Source organism: Bufo gargarizans, chromosome 11 (assembly GCF_014858855.1).
Source record: "Bufo gargarizans isolate SCDJY-AF-19 chromosome 11, ASM1485885v1, whole genome shotgun sequence".
NCBI classification, from domain to species: Eukaryota; Metazoa; Chordata; class Amphibia; order Anura; family Bufonidae; genus Bufo; species Bufo gargarizans.
In genome coordinates, this window is record NC_058090.1 from 37,780,734 (window position 1) to 37,797,264 (window position 16,531).

Genomic DNA, 16,531 nt, shown 5'->3' on the forward strand with positions numbered 1-16,531 from the left:
GTGCCACTTATGACTTCTAGTGGCTGATATTTGTCAACATTTTGTGCTAAAGGATGGTGAAAGTCAGTCAAAGGGTTCTCCCGTCTACAGATTTTGGGGACCTATTCTTATGATAGGTTACCAATATTAGAATGAGGGGGTCAGATGCCTGGCACCACCACTCGTTGGCTGTTTGGGGCTGCCACAGTGCCAGACTTTAATGGTACAGTATAGTTTGTGGCAGCCCTGAAACAGCAGGTGCTCATGCGTACACTTCTCTTTATTGTAGTCTATGGGAGCTGTTAAATTCTCAGCTGATTCCAGAACTATGGCCCCCCATTTTACAAAAGGTAGTAATGATGAGACATTGCTGATATGCCAGTAGTAGATAGGAATACCCCTTTACATTTAGGATTATACCCCTTTTATATGTTTACTTCTGGCCTGATTCTTCAAACCACCTTTCCACTGCACCGAGTAATGGCCTAAGGGGGGGTACACTGTGACACAACATCTCATCAGGGCCACTACCACTCCCATCCTCTGCACTAGCTCCGCAGAGTCTAGCTGCAAATCGACCGGCAGAATCACCACTGACAATGGGTTGGATTTCACTCAGATCATTAAAGGGATTGTCCAAGTTATATTTATTGATGACCTTGGTCATCAATATCAGATCGGCGGCGGTCTGACACCCGGCACCCCCGCTGATCAGCTGTTTGAAGAGAAGGCGTGCGCGGTGTCAGCGCTGCCTCCTCTTCACTGTTTACCTTCTAGCCGTTGCATCTGCAGTGGTGAGCAGGTGTAATTACACCCAAGCCGTCCCATTAATTTCAATAGGAAGGCTTGGGTGTAATTACACCTGCTCACCACTGCAGATGCAACGGCTAGAAGGTAAACAGTGAAGAGGAGGCAGCGCTGACACCGCGCACGCCTTCTCTTCAAACAGCTGATCGGAGGGGGTGCCGGGTGTCGGACCCACGCCGATCTGATATTGATGACCTATCCTGAGGATAGGTCATCAATAAATATAACTTGGACAACCCCTTTAAGGCCGATCATACAATTTAGACAGCTGACAACTGAACGGTCATTCAGCCATCACTATCCGTCCTGACTCCCCTCTAAACATGCCTGCTTGGTCCCACTGTGAACGGGCAGAAAACTGCTACCAGACACCTCTGGCGGAGGCTTATCTTCCCTGAGAAGTGAGAACAAAAAGATCTTTACTCCAAAATCTGGGACACCACCATACATGTTAGATGGTCAAACAATCCCAATTGTTCGGAAACCCAATGATTATATAAAGTTATCCCCTAGCCACAGGATAGGGCATAACTATTAGATGGGTAGAGTCCTACCACTGGAACCCATATCAATCTAAAAACGGGAACCCTGTACTCCGAGTGGCCACCTTAATGACCAGAGCTGCCGGTCGCACAAGTGCGCATTCGATACATTTATTTCTGTGGGAGCTCCGTAGATACCAGCGCTCGTCTGCCTCTGGAAGTCCCATAGAAATTAATTTAAGCGTCTGCTCCGTTCATTCACAAAGTACGGGGTCCCCATTCTCATGATCGGTGGTTGGAGATACCAGCAGTAGGACCCCCCACTGATCTAACAGTTATCCCCTATCCACAGGATATGACTGAAATACCCCTTCAACCTAATGTGTACTATGGCCAGCTTGCGCTTCTACAATAAGAGGACACTGGGACCAGGTAAAAGTCTTGATAAGGAAACCCTCTGATGTTAAACACGATGGACAATGTCAATGGAAATGATGGTTCCAGGACTAGGACATTTATAGGTATCCATTGTTGCTGAATCAATATTTCTACCTTCCTACATAATACATTTTACTGATAAAATCTGTGTTTGAAATTGGAATAATTCTCTGTGGACGACATCCCAAGGCAAACATTAACTGTATGCACAAAGAGTGGTTGTACAAATACTGCTGTACGTTGGTAACGTGATCTTATCGGCTCCGGTTAGTAACCATTGCAAAGATGTTTCCTAAATCCACAGTAATATTAATGACAGGATCAGTCACCCCCGCCCCCCCATACATATTAAATTGTATTGTCAGCTGAACTTGTTGAAAACGGAGGGCTCTTCCAACAGTCTAATGTGTCTGGGATGCTTGCAAATCTCCCCCAACAGATGATGTCAGGCAGGAGAAAAGGATCATTCAAAAAATTCAGTTACCCAACCTCCTCTCCATCAGGGGAAGACAGGCCATAGTCCCTACAGGGAAATATCCCGGCACGTCGAAGAGCAGAGGGCTGCCCCCCAAGCCCTCCTTACGCCACAGGCCAGGTACATAATGATCTGATGCTCTCAGGCACTTATCATACCTCCGAACTTTTTGGACGGTCAAAGAGGGACCATCCAAAAAGTTCCCCTTTTCCTGCACATTCTGGACAGGGCTGGATTGGCCATAGACCCTACAGGGAAATTTCCCAGGGGGCCACTCAAGCCCTCTTGATGGCCGTAGGCCAGGTACATAATGATTCGATGCTCAACGGCCACAGGTGTCCTCCTGAACCTAACTGTATTACCATACTCATGACGGTATTACAGTTGAATACTGTGGTGGGGGCGGCAGTATTTTGCCCTGTGGTATTTGGTTCTTCTGGGGCGGAATTTCTGTATTTAAAAAAAAATGCTATTTGCTCTACTTCAATGCAAAAAGATTATTAAAGCTTCAATGGTAGTTGTAATAATTCCTATTCACTGAGCTCCCCCTAGTGGTGGCTGCAGGCAGCCAGCTTTGTGACAAGAAGAGAAGGAGGAGATTTATCAATGTATTTTTGCCAGTTTTTTGGTGTATGTACATTGGAAAATATGGTGGTCAGAATTAGCGCCATATATTTGAAGCACCTGTTCCATTTTTCCAACATAAAGTCAGATAAAGTGGGTGAGGCCAAAGGTAACTTTTCTGTTACAATAATTTCTTCCACTTAATAATTTAAAAAAAAGGTACATTAATAAAAAAATCTGGGGTGCATTGCCTGGGAGTGATTGACGTACTTACACTGGGAAACTAGGTGCAGGGGGCGCATACCAAGTTTTGCTATGTGGCCCCATGGCACGGAAGCACATTCTTAGAATGTTATACTTCATTGGGCATGGCCTCAGATATACTTCCTCATTATCAAGTGGGACTTTCCTTAGCTTTATTATGTTGAAATCAGTTGCTATACAAGATGTATTATAGCATGCAAACATTTCTCCACAGGCACCTACCTGATTTTTTGGAGCAGTGACTGCTTCTCTTGTGCTGTTGCTAGGTGCCCAGAATAATACACCGGGAAAAACATAATGTTCCAGTTGGTTGAGAACCACGTCATAAAGAACGGGCAGTAGAAGTTCTTGTATGTGATTTTTACTATCTGAGTGGTTCCAACCCAGGACGATGACACTGAGAGGATAATCAGGCATCCCCAGATAATTTTTAGGAACGTGGAGGTACATGACTGACATCGGGATTTTTCCTGGCTTTCGGGTATATTTTCTGCATTTGCTTGTGCTCCATCTCCACCTGGAAAATAGAAGAAAAATGTTTTTTTATTCATGTGCTTGACTAAAGATTGGGGTTGTGCCAAGTTTGCATCCTGTGGATAGTAGAGGATAGCTAACTGATTGCTGGGGGGCTGACAGGTGGAAAGACAATGGTTTCTGAACAGGAGTTCTTGCTCTGCTGACTCCATATATGACTGTATCCATACACAGAGGTGGGTGGTATCACCAAGCACTGTTAATATGCTTGTGGACAGCCCTGTGTATTTAAAGGGGTTATTCAGTAAATTATATTTATTAGATTGGCAGGGGTCCAACACCTGGGACCTCAGCCGTTCAACTGTTAGAAGAGGTTGCACACTCTGTGGTGCCGTGGCTTCTTCCTAGGCCAAATTACGTAACCGTACATCAGTTGCAGCTCAGCCCCATTGAAGTAAATGGTGCAATAGCAAGTACTATGTACGGTGCTGTGCTTGGAGAGATGCAGAGATACGGCTGCGCCAGTGGCGGATTACAATAGGGACGTTCGGGTCGGCAGCCCCGGGCCCAGCGCCGACCCGAACGCCCACATACTGCGGCGGGGCACGGGAGCGCATAGCTCCCTGTCCCGTCGCCTATCTCCGCCATAGGCTTCAGGCCTAGTAGGCCTGAGGCCTATGCGGTAGTGAAATCCCGGCGCAGGCGTGCGTGATGACATCATCATGCGCCTGTGCCGGGACACAGCACATTGACGTATGCACGCCTGCCTCATCCCGCCTTGAACCTTCGTCTGCGAGCAAGTGCCTGGCCCTGGACGGTGAGTATTTAGCTTTTAATTTTTTTTCTTTCTTTTTTTATTTCATGTGCCTACTTTGGGGGACATGTGGGGGACTACACACAGAGGAGGACATATTAGGGAAGAGTCGAGACCTCGAGTGCATGGGAGGGGGAATGTGGGGGCTGTGTGGGGCTAAATTATTATGGCATTGGGAGGGACTACTATGTGGGGCAAATTACTATATGGGGGCAAATTATTATGAGAGGGACTACTATGTGGGGCAAATTACTATATGGGACAGTGTGGGGGCAAATTACTATATGGGGCAGTGTGGGGGCAAATTATTATGGGAGGGACCTGGACTATTATGTGGGGACAAATTACTATATGGGGCAGTGTGGGAGCAAATTGCTATGTTGGGGCAGTGTGGGGGCAAATTATTATGGGAGGGACTACTATGTGGGGGCAAATTACTATATGGGGCTGTGTGGGGCCAAATTATTATGGGAGGGACTACTATTTGGGGGCAGTGTGGTGGAAACTATTGTGTGAGGGCAGTGTGGGGGAAATTGCTATGTGGGGACAAATTACTATGTGGGGGGAAACTATTGTGTGGGGGCAGTGTGGTGTAATTGCTGTGTGGGGGCAGTGTGGGGTAATTGCTATGTGGGGGCAGTGTGGGGTAATTTCTATGTAGGGGCAGTGTAGTGGAAATTACTAGGTGGGGCAGTGTGGAGGCAAATTACTATGTGGGGGAAATTGCTATGTGGGGACAGTGTGGGGGAAATTACTATGTGGGGGCAGTGTAGTGGAAATTACTATGTAGGGGAAATTACTGTGTGGGGGCAAACTACTATATGGGGCAGTTTAGGGGAAATAACTGTGTGGGGGCAAATTACTATGGGGGGATTACTATGTGGGGGCAGTTTGGTGAAAAGTACTATATGGGGTGTTGCTATTGGGGAGACACTATAGGGGCAAATCTATTATTTTTGGAGACACTATACAGGGATTATTGCCTGGAGCACAATATAGGATGTTATTATTACTGGGGGTCTCTAGGGGACATTATAACTGCTGTGGACACTATAGGAACATTTGGGGTAATTTATCAAACTGGTGTAAAGTAGAACTGGCTTATAATTTGTTGGATAACCCATTTAACTAGAATTTATCTCTAAGGGTCCATTCACACGTCCGTATGTGTTTTGCGGATCCGCAAAACACGGACAACGGCAATGTACGTTCCGCATTCTCCGGCACTCTCATAGAAAATGCCTTTTCTTGTCCGCAATTGCGTACAGGAATACCGCAAATGCGGATGCGGACAGCACATTCCGGCCCCAGTGAAAATGAATGGGTCCGCCCCTGTTCCGCAAAATTGCGGAATGGATGCGGACCCATTTTGCGGACGTGTGAATGCATCCTAATTGTTTATTGTCTCTGCTGGGTTTTTAACCCAGGGCCTTCTGTACTGAAGGCAAAGATTCAAACCATTGAGCCACAGAGCCCAATGCTCTAACTAAAAACCTCAGTAGTATTTCCCCATGTAATACATGAGAAATACACTGCTGAAGTTTATGAGAATCTTCCTCTTACTAGCATTGCATGGATGAATAATAATTATAGGTGAATAATATGTCAACTAGTACAAAGCACATAATATGCAAGCAAACCACTGAAAAGCAACATGCAGGACCAATAAAACTTCACCAGTTTATAAATTCATCAATAAAAAAGAACAATAAATACATTAAAAGGATGAAAAACAAGTCTGGGATGTTACGAGCAGCAGTTGTCCCATCTTCTCCTGCCTACTAACATTGTTTCAGGGAGGTGCTATACAGCTGCCTTACACCTAATTAGCTTGGTTAATTTAGGGAGGAGTTCTTCATAAGATAGTCTTCCTTTAAATGTTCATGCTTTCTGTTTTTTAGTTGCTGGGTATAGCATGCTACTTGTTTAGCTTGGTACTTGTAGTCCTTCCTAGCTACTTCATTGGTACTAGAACTGCAGTCTGTTTTTCAGTTAATTGTTGGCCAAATATGTGTTTTTTGATTGGTTTCCTTATCCTAGGTCCTTTTTGCACTCTTGCTGCAGTAGTATTCAGATCAGGGTCAGTTTCGGTCAGTGTCTTTTATTTGTAATCACAGTCATTCACGCTCAATCTGTGTACCATCACCACCTTCCATCTGCTCTATTGCCTGACTGCCATCTCTTTCATCTATTTGTGCCGTCATCAGTTTACCATCATACAGTTCCTCGTTCATTGACTTTACTTATGTATATTGGCTGCCAGTGTAGATATGTGCTTCGAAATATTTCTGTAACCCTCCGGTTACTAAGTAGTTCTGCCATACTGTAATTGTTGGGGATATTTGAGTACCAGGAGACTCCAATAGTACCAGGGAAAGGCAACTGTTATATATCAAGTCCAGTTCTTTAGTCCTGTGAACCACATGTAAGCAATATATGCAAAATGCATGTCTGTGGTGCTGGTTCTCCTGATGTTTGTGGCTTACAGCTGCTCATGTGCTCAGTACTACATGCATTACCCTTATGCTCTCTCTTTGTTTAGTGTGAGCTTGTTATTATACTTTGATCTTTCTGATTTATGCTCTTATTACAGCCCAGCACTTTTGCAGTTTATTATTAATCTTGAAGATTTCTTGTACACTTTGTTTATACTGTTTATGCATTATCCCCACCAAGTCTTCAGTCTTTTCCTCCTTCAGTCTTTTTACTCAACTAGCCCTGAGGATGTTATCCTGGTCGTCCTCTGGTTTTTACCCTTTAACACCTATAAAAGGATCTGTCTTTTTCTGCAGGGGGGCCAGCAGACGACTACCGCTTGGAATAGTTCAGTGTGGTTGGCTGCTGACTCACTGGGGGATCAGGCAATGCACAAAGTCAGGAAACAGGCAGAGGTCAGGACAAACAGAGAACTATGTGAATCCATGAAACAGTCCAGAGGTCAGGGCAGGTGGCTCAGTGTCAGGACAATGAACGGGCATGGGTTAGATCAGACAAAAGAGAGCTAGGATCAAGGCAGAAGTTGGTATACAGACAGAGAAATGGTGTACAGCTCTTTTGTAGGGTCTAGCAATCAAGTGAAACCAAGAGGAATTAATTGCTCAGGCAAGGAATGGAACAAACAGCCCAGCACATGCAGGAGATCTTATAAGCTCAATAGTGAAACAGCTGAACACAGATTTAAAAAAAAAGGGGAATTAACCCTTGCAGGTGCTGTAGGGAGAGATTCAATGAATAGACACTAATACACACAGAAAGATCTAGCAGCAGATGCAATGCCTGTGCCCACCGAATAGCGGCAGAGCATGGGGTGTTACCAAGATGCAGGGTTTAACATGTGGTACCTGCAACATACTAGTGCTGATTATTTCCAGGGGAATACATACAAATCAGTATAAATAAAAACAAAGACCTAAAAACAAGATTTTTATCCCCTTAAGGACCCATGTACTTCATATCTGGACAGTATTAAAGAGGACCTTTCATCAGAAAATAGTGTGTTAAATTCTTATACAACCTTATTGGGCTCCTCTCACTGATGTCCGGACACTTCTTTTTTATGCAAATGAGGCGACAAAGTTATAGTAGGCGTTGTTCTCTAAGTTCTGGTGGGCGCGGTTATGCTCTCCCTGGCAGCGAGCACATCCAATCGCAGCGCCCTGCTCTTAGCCAGGGAGAAGGAGTTCAAGTTCTTGCGAGGTTCGCGAGAACTCTTGAGCTTCTAGACATCCGGACCGAGCGCCATCTTGGAGTCCCCAGCGCAGAGCATCGCTTGGAGCCCCATAAGGTCGTATAAGAATTTAACACACTATTTTCTGATGAAAAGTCCTCTTTAAAGACCCATGACGTACATGTACTTCATGAGGAGCTCTGGGGGAAGATCAGGGTGGAATCGCGGCACCATGGCTGCTCCTGCCGGCAGGCAGCCATGCCGGGCAAGGGCAGTACGGTGCCGATCGCCCCCTCCCCCCGCAGCTCCAAGCGCTGCGATTGGACGATCAATGAGACCGTCACATCGCAGCGCAGAAAGTTGTCAGAAGCTGCAGGGCGGGTCGGAAGGAGGTCAGGGGCCTGGTTAGCACCGGTCACATCCGAGGTGAGGCAGGGAACACTAGTTTTGGGTCCCCCGCCAGCGCTGCCATTGGCTGGAACAACGCTCCAGCCAATGTCAGCGCTATAGCTGCACAGGAAGAGGCTGAACTTCCCTGGATGCAGCCATTGTAGCTCGTGACTGCATGCAGAAAGGTTTTGTTCCTTTCTGTGCTGCTGTGGTTTGCTGGGACTTGTGGTGTACCACCACTGTGAATTTAACCCCTTTGCTGCTGTGAAAAGAAGAACAACATCTGGAATAGCTGCACAGATTTAGATTTTTTTTTTTTGCAGCTGTTCCAGATGCCTCTGTCCCTGTCCTTTTTTTAAATGCGACATGGCAGCTAAAATCCATGTCTGCCAATTTAGGCCTGCAAAAACCATATTTAGCTGTTTGAATCTAGAGCCCTGCCATGTGCCCATACATTATTTTTTGAGCACATATGGGGTGTTCGCAAAATGTGGAGAAAATGGGGAACATATACTTGGGTGCATTTTCTCCCTTAACCCCTTGTGAAAGTGCAAAATTGGGGTCTGCTAGTAATTTTTCATTTTTACAAATGTGTGCTTTGAAATGCTTCTCTCAAGTATTTCTGCCTTCTGTGAGACACCTGTTTGCTAAAAAGTACCCTTTCCACCACTTAAAATGTTCATACGGGGTCACCTTTTTCCAAAATGGGGTCACTTCTTGGGGTCTTTCATTTCTGGGGACCTCAGGAATTTATTTAATGCGACATGGCACCTAAAATCCATATTTAGCTGTTTGAATCTAGAGCCCTGCTGTGCGCCCATACATCATTTTTTGGCGTATTCAGGGGGAAATGGGCAACAAAATGTGGGGTGCATTTTGTCCTGTTACCCCTTGTGAAAGTGAAAAATGTGGGTGTAAAGCAACTTTTACTGGAAAAAAATTCATTTTTTATTTTCACAGCCAAGCGTTTCCTAATTCTGTGAAACGCCTGATGGATCGAAGTGCTCACTACACACCATGAAATATTCCTTAAGGGGTGTAGTTTCTGGAATGGGGTCACTTTTTGGAGGTTTCCACTATAGGGCCACCTCAGGGTATCTTCATATGCGACATAGCTCCCAATTACCATTCCAGCTAAATCCTCTCTCCTAACCGCCATATAGTGCTCCTTCCACTCTGAAGCCTGCCGTGCGGCCATACATCATTTTTTTTTTTAGCACATATGGGGTGTTGGCATATTCGTGGAAAATGGGCAACAAAATGGGGGGTGCATTCTGTCCTGTTTCCCCTTGTGAAAGTGAAAAATATGGGTGTAAAGCAACTTTTTCTGGAAATTTTTTTAATTTTTATTTTCACAGCCAAGCGTTTCCTAATTCTGTGAAACGCCTGATGGGTCAAAGTGCTCACTACACACCTTGAAAGTATTCCTTGAGGGGTGTAGTTTCCAGAATGGGGTCACTTTTTGGAGGTTTCCACTATAGGGCCACCTCAGGGTGTCTTCATACGCGACATAGCTCCCAATTACTATTCCAGCTAAATCCTCATTCCTAACCGCCATATGGTGCTCCTTCCATTTTTTTTTTAGCACATATGGGGTTTCCACTCTAGGGCAACTTCAGGGTGTGATCAATTGCAAGATGGCGCCTGTCAATTATTCCGGAGAAATCTGCCTTCCAGTAGCCATTTGGTGCTCCTTTCCTTCTGACCCCTGTGGTACGCCCATAAGTCTACAGCACATATGGGGTATTGCTGTAATCAGGAGAAAATGGGTAATAAATTAGGGGGTGCAGTTTCTCCAGTTCCCCCTTGTGAAAGTGAAAACATTTTCATTTTCACAGCCAATTCCATGAATCACCTTTTAGGACAAAGTTCTCACTACACATCTTGAAATGTTCCTTGAGGAGTATAGTTTCCAGAATGGGGTCACATTTGGGGGGTTTCTACTGTCGAGGTACCTCAGGGTGTCTTCATATGCGACATAGCTCACAAAAGCCAATCCTGCAAAATCTGTCCTCCAAAAGCCCTATGGCGCTACTTCCCTTTTGAACCCTGCCATGCGCCCATACATCATTTTTTGAGCACATATCGGGTGTTGGCAAATTCGGGGGGAAATTGGGAACAAAATGTGGGGTGCATTTTGTCCTGTTTACCCTTGTGAAAGTTTAAACTGTGGGTGTAAGCAACTTTTGCTGCAACAAATTGTAATTTTTCATTTTCGCAGCCAAGCGTTTCCTAATTCTGTGAAACACATAGGTCAAAGTGTTCACTACACACCTTGAAATATTCCTTGAGGGGTGTAGTTTCCGGATTGGGGTACATTTTTGGGCGTTTCCACAGTAGGGTCACCTCAGGGTGTCTTCGTATGCGACATAGCTCCCAATTACCATTCCAGCTAAATCCGCTCTCCAAAAGCCATATGGTGCTCCTTCCACTCTGAAGCCTGCTGTGCGCCCATACATCAGTTTTTGAGCACACATGGGGTGTTTCTGTAAACTCCAGATTCAGGGTAGTAGATTTAGATATTTTTTTGGCTGTTAACCCTTGATGTGTTGCAGAAAAAATAAATTAACATTTTAAATCTGCTAAAAAAAAATTACATTTCAGTCCCATTTTCATTTAATTCTCGTGGGGCACCTAAACGGTTAACAAAGTTTGCAAAATCAGTTTTGAATAGCTTGAGGGGTGTAGTTTCTAAAATGGGGTGATTTATGAGTGGTTTCTAAAATGTAAGCCCCAGAAAGTGACTTCATAACTGAACAGGTCATGAAAAAATTGGGGTTTGGAAATGTTTTTAGATTTGCTTCTAAACTTCTAAGCCTTCTAAAGTCCCCAAAAAAATAAAATGTCATTTTCAAAATGATCCAAACATGAAGTAGACATATGGGGAATGTAAAGTAATAACAATTTTTTAACAATTGAAGGTATTACTATCTACTATAAAAGTAGGGAAATTGAAATTTAGAAATTTACAATTTTTTTTAATCTTTTTGGTAAATTTGGTATTTGTTTTATAAATAAAAATGAAATTTTTTTACTCCATTTTACCACTGTCTTGAAGTACAATATGTGACGAGAAAACAATCTCAGAAGGGCCTAGATATGTAAATGCTTTTTAAAAATACCACATAAAGTGACACATGTCAGATTTGCTAAAAATGGCCTGGTCCTTAAGGTGAAAATGGCAGGGTCATTAAAGGGGTTAAAGAAGTGTGATGCATTCTACACATTTTTGGTAGGTTCTGTTGATGACAAGCTCCTAGCACCATTAATTTCCATGTCTCCTTTTCAGCCTGTATAGGAAGGTGACTGCATTTCTTGACTGCCAGATAATCATTATTGGTCAACTGTTGACACTTTACAGCTGTACCATTGGTTTTCCATATGTGATGTTTGTTCATTCATTTTAGATTCATTTTGTTCTTTAGCTATCTTTTCTGTAGACTGTGTTAGAGAGTTTATACCATTTCTCTTCCATAATAAATGGCTCAAAAGCACAATAACTACAAGGTCATGTAACAAAATCAGCACTCCAGTCACATGCAAAATATGTCAATTTGTCTTCTGAAAGCAGAATCTATTATTCATCTATTATGTCCCATTATTTCTTTCCTACACCACAGCTGTAGTCTGTGCAAAAAATTGGCTGATTCTCATGCAGAGTTCATCTCCTGTGCATTGTAACATCTCCTAAGAGAGCTAATATCATGTATTTTATCATGAATCATCCTTTCATTACATGTCCATGCGCCAGGAGCAACACTTTGTCATTAAAAGCTATTCAGACATGATAGATTCATAGACACCCATGTCCATATGCTTATTATTGCAGACACATATATAGTAAATGAATGCCATGTAATACTACATTTCCCCGTGGCAGATACTTGGTGAGACAACTTTTTTAAAGAAAAATATCCAGGCTCCTTCCGAGACTACATGTAGGGGCTACACAAATAGTTCTCATGGCTCACAAATCTGAAATGGTACACCAATGAGAATGCTTACGAGAGCCTTCAGTGAGTGTAGCACCCTGGAGCAGGGGCACTTTGAAGTCTGGACATTTGCCCCCCATTACCCCTATGCAAAGTCATCAACTCCTTAATTTGTTCACACTTTAAAGAGTTAATTTGACCTGATATACTGTAAATTACTGTGTAACTGTATTTTATAAGTTTGTTGTGATACATATCCGTATTCATTTACACTGTATTTGCACTGTACTGTGGAAAGGGTTAATGAATACTGAGATACTTTGAGGACTTTCTAGCTGATTAAGAGAATTTAGTAGTTTTCCAAAGTTACCATGCGGTTTAAAGAAGAGTACAGTATGTTTTTGAGGGAAAAAAAGCCAGACTTGTTTACCACCAAAACCAGACAGGCTGACCTTTTAAGTGTCTGGTTTAGCTATCTTATTATGTCTGTCTATATAAGAATACTTTTTTTCTGGAAAAACTGCTTTGTCATTCCCATTAGATATCATTGAAGTGCTAATGAAAGTCTATGACACACAGAGAATTGTAGCATTGTATTTGTTTGGGTTGTGTTTCTTCCACTCCACCCTTCCTACTACAAGGTTTTAGTTCAGCTAGAAACTGTATATAAGGAAAGCAGTCAGAGCACCCAGTGTTCTACAGTTAGGGATCAGTGCTTAAAAGAAGAGACTGTATGAGTGACCAGAAGAGGACACTGAGATGGGGATGCTGATCCACAGCCCATGGTTCACCTGCCCTGTGACCTATGAGCCAGCTAGACTACTGAGCCACAGACCATGGGCCTCCAGCCTTTGACCAGGGTACCAGCATTCTAAGAGAAAGGGATAGCTAGCTCAGGCCTTTCCTCAGCATCAAACCCTTCTTCTGCCCAGGAGGAGACTGGTGAAGCCAGCCCAGTGCCTTGCCTGTATTGTTTTGCACCTAAATTCCTCCAGGAAAGAAGCACACTGGTTAACTTCAGACCCTGACTCTCTGGACTTAAGGTGTGGTGCACCCAGTGGGAATTATCACCCCTTTCAGAGAGCAGCAACATGTGGGGACACCTTGACAGTGTCCGGGGGACCCAGCGTAACACTGGAGCCACCCCAAACCCAGCCAATGCATAAGGTTCTCCTGCACTTTCATTAAAGGGAACCTTTTCAGTATTTAGGCTCCAAAGCTTCCACCACCCTATTATCCAGAACGGTGACCGCTTCACACTGATGATCTTGTATATTTTGAGCATTCTGGCATAAGCCAGGAAGAGAAGTTTGAGTGTTGTATTCCATTGTAAGTCGAGAGTCATGGGGTAGGAGCAGCTCCTTCGAAGAGTCCTACAGGCTACTCCCCATAATGACTTGATTGATTGACATCCTGCAGGTTGGGCATGACATGACAAGCCACCTCCAGCACACTTCGCGCATACGCAGTGAAGCTAGGTGCCTGGCCAAATGCTGCTGATGACTTATGGAGTCCCTCCCCATGACTCCTGACATGCATTGAAATAGAGCATTCAAACAACTTTGATGGACTTAAGCCCAATCATTGACAACAAATACCTGTCTCCAATCCCACAATCCACTGCGACCCATACTTACCAACATTGCAGTTTGTAAATTTGGGGCTAGTAGGCCCCCCTCTGAGAATGCAGAAATCAGTGTGGGAACGTCCTTTTATAGCCAAGATTTACATAAACCCCATCCTTTCTTGACCTGGGACAGCCCCAATTTGCTGGACTGTTGACTGTTCTTCCTACACCAAATTGTCTGATACTTTTCAAGCTACACATCCATCTTGACTTGGTTATGTACTGTATTTTTCAGGCTATAAGACACACCTGACCATAAAGCCCCCCCAGGTTTAACAAGAAATTGAGAAAAAAAAATGTTCTACTAATTAAAACTGGATCACCCGAACTGAAGACTGTAAGACACAGGCATGTTCAAGCAAGATTATTTCCTGCAAAAAAAGTGAGTCTTATAGTCCAAAAATATTGTAAGTTTCTACTTACAACTCAATGACTTTGACATTTTCAACACTTTTTTTTATACTAAGGCAGGGTTTCTAAGTCTCAAGTAAAGCTGATCAAACACTCAAGATACCTGTCGACAGATATTTCCCCCAACCTCACAATAAATAAGCACATACGACTCAACGTATGCTTTCTTAATGGGGAGAGGAATACGCCTACCAGACTCCTTTGGTAGCAGCTTATCTCCTGCACAAATGATTGAACATGTTTAAAGCCGACACACCCAATTATTTTTCTTACCCAGAATTGGGAGAAAAATACAGTATATATTCGACTGATTCACTGGAGTGTGTAGGGTTCAGCTGACTTTCACTCAGTGTGCATGACCACCTTAAGTTTGCAGCTACTGTGCAAGTTTTTGAAATTATATTTAATGCAATGAAAATACAGGTATGTCGTGTCACTTTTAACATCTAATACTTCCTCTAGTGTACCTCCTATGATGTGACTCGCATTGCTCTTTGTGTTTGATTTATATACGAGTATGACTCCTTTTCTTAACATTGTATTTACTTTATGCATTGTCCCATTGGGGTATTGTATCCCTTGTTTGTAATCCATTTTCTATGTTATAAAATCAATAAACAGATTTTAAAAAGAAAAAAAAGAAAATACAGGTATGATTGTTATGGGTTTATAGGCATTGATTTTTTAATTGAAAGTAATCTGTCTTAAATATTTCTTCATGCGAACACAACTAAAAATAATTCAACAATTATGTTTACAGCTAACGATCCTAACAAACTATTTTTTTTCCATTGACCATCACATTTTACACCACTAATCAATATACAAAATATGGACCCCAGATTGGTTCAAAAAAACTACTTTTTAATACCCTTTTAGAGAAACCTGAATTAATGAAAGTCAGTCCTATGTTCAGGATCCTCATTTCTTAGCCAGCGAGGTGAGCTCCTAAAAAAGCATCTCTTAGGCTGTGTTGACACTTTTAACATATATACATGCATGCCTTGGACATATACCAACAGAGTTGAACTTGTCCATCAGAGAACTAGGGGATCCTCTGATGAACCCAGGCTCTGATACCGTAGTGGGCCCCAGAGGTCCAGCAGAAGAAAAACATTTGGAGCTGCCTTTGGACACAAATTGCCACTAGGGTCTATTTCTTTGAATCAAAACCTATTAAACATTATTGATGATATGGAGGTTGGACCCCAAGGAACTGTAGTTAGACCCGGTATGCCAAACAGTGGCATTCGTTCCATGGTTTTGCATACATTTTCCCCAAAAAATATATTTTAAACATGAGACAAAAATGTTATGTGTATAGCCCCTTACTGTGGTTTGGCTGTGGCACAGTGTGCTGCAATTATGAGAGGGCCCGATCATGCTGGGTGATGCAAGGTATCATGGAGACCAGAAAATCCTAAAATATTTCATGCAAAAAGTATTTACTGAGAACAGCTTCTCACAATTAAAAGTGTTTCTGCTCCATGAGGAATGCACTTGGCTTTCAGAGCTTTAATACTCTCTGATAGCCCCTCCCTAAGATCTACGATATGATGCTCTGCACTACTTTTCCCTCATAGTCGAATTTGGTGGTATTCAAAGGAACACTTGCTGTCTTCATTATGGAAACGCTCATTAGTAAAGGAGGACAGGGGAGCGGTGAATGCACCGATCCCTGTGGGGGCTATGTACTCACCGCTCCCTGACCTCCTCCTGCAGGCACCGTACGCTGTTGTGTGAGCTGCGCACAGCGTGATGATGTCTGCACGCTCTGTGACTTCACTTTGTGCGATATCGGGTTGCAGCACAATGTGGCGGGAAGAGTAGGAGGAGAGCTGGGCAGCGGCGTCTGGAACAGGAGAGGCAAGTTGATTTATTTAGTTTATTTTGTCTGCTCTGAAGTCTGATTAACATGTGGTGTTATTAAAATGGAGGTCTGATTGGGGGTCTTATAAACATTGTGGTTCTGATCTGAGGTCTGAATGGAGATCTTATCAGCACTGGGGGTCTGATCTGAGGTCTGATTGGGGTCTTATAAACATTGCAGGTCTGTTTTGAGGTCTGATTAACATTGGGGGTCTGATCTGAGGTCTGATTAACATTGGTGGTCTGATCTGATGTCTAATGAAAAATATTTATTTTCTTATTTTCCTCCTCTAAAAACCTAGGTGTGTCTTATAGGGAGTAAAATACGGTAGTTACTA

At 43.3% G+C, this 16,531-nt stretch overlaps 1 protein-coding gene across 1 annotated transcript in view; it reads right to left on the reverse strand.

The window, feature by feature from the left end:
* SLC35F4 (solute carrier family 35 member F4) overlaps positions 1-16,531 on the reverse strand; it is a 231,764-nt gene that overhangs the window by 47,195 nt on the left and 168,038 nt on the right. The window contains exon 2 of the mRNA XM_044272248.1: positions 3,232-3,526. Within this exon, the coding sequence (XP_044128183.1) occupies positions 3,232-3,526 (295 nt within the window). The remainder of the gene's footprint in view (positions 1-3,231; positions 3,527-16,531) is intronic.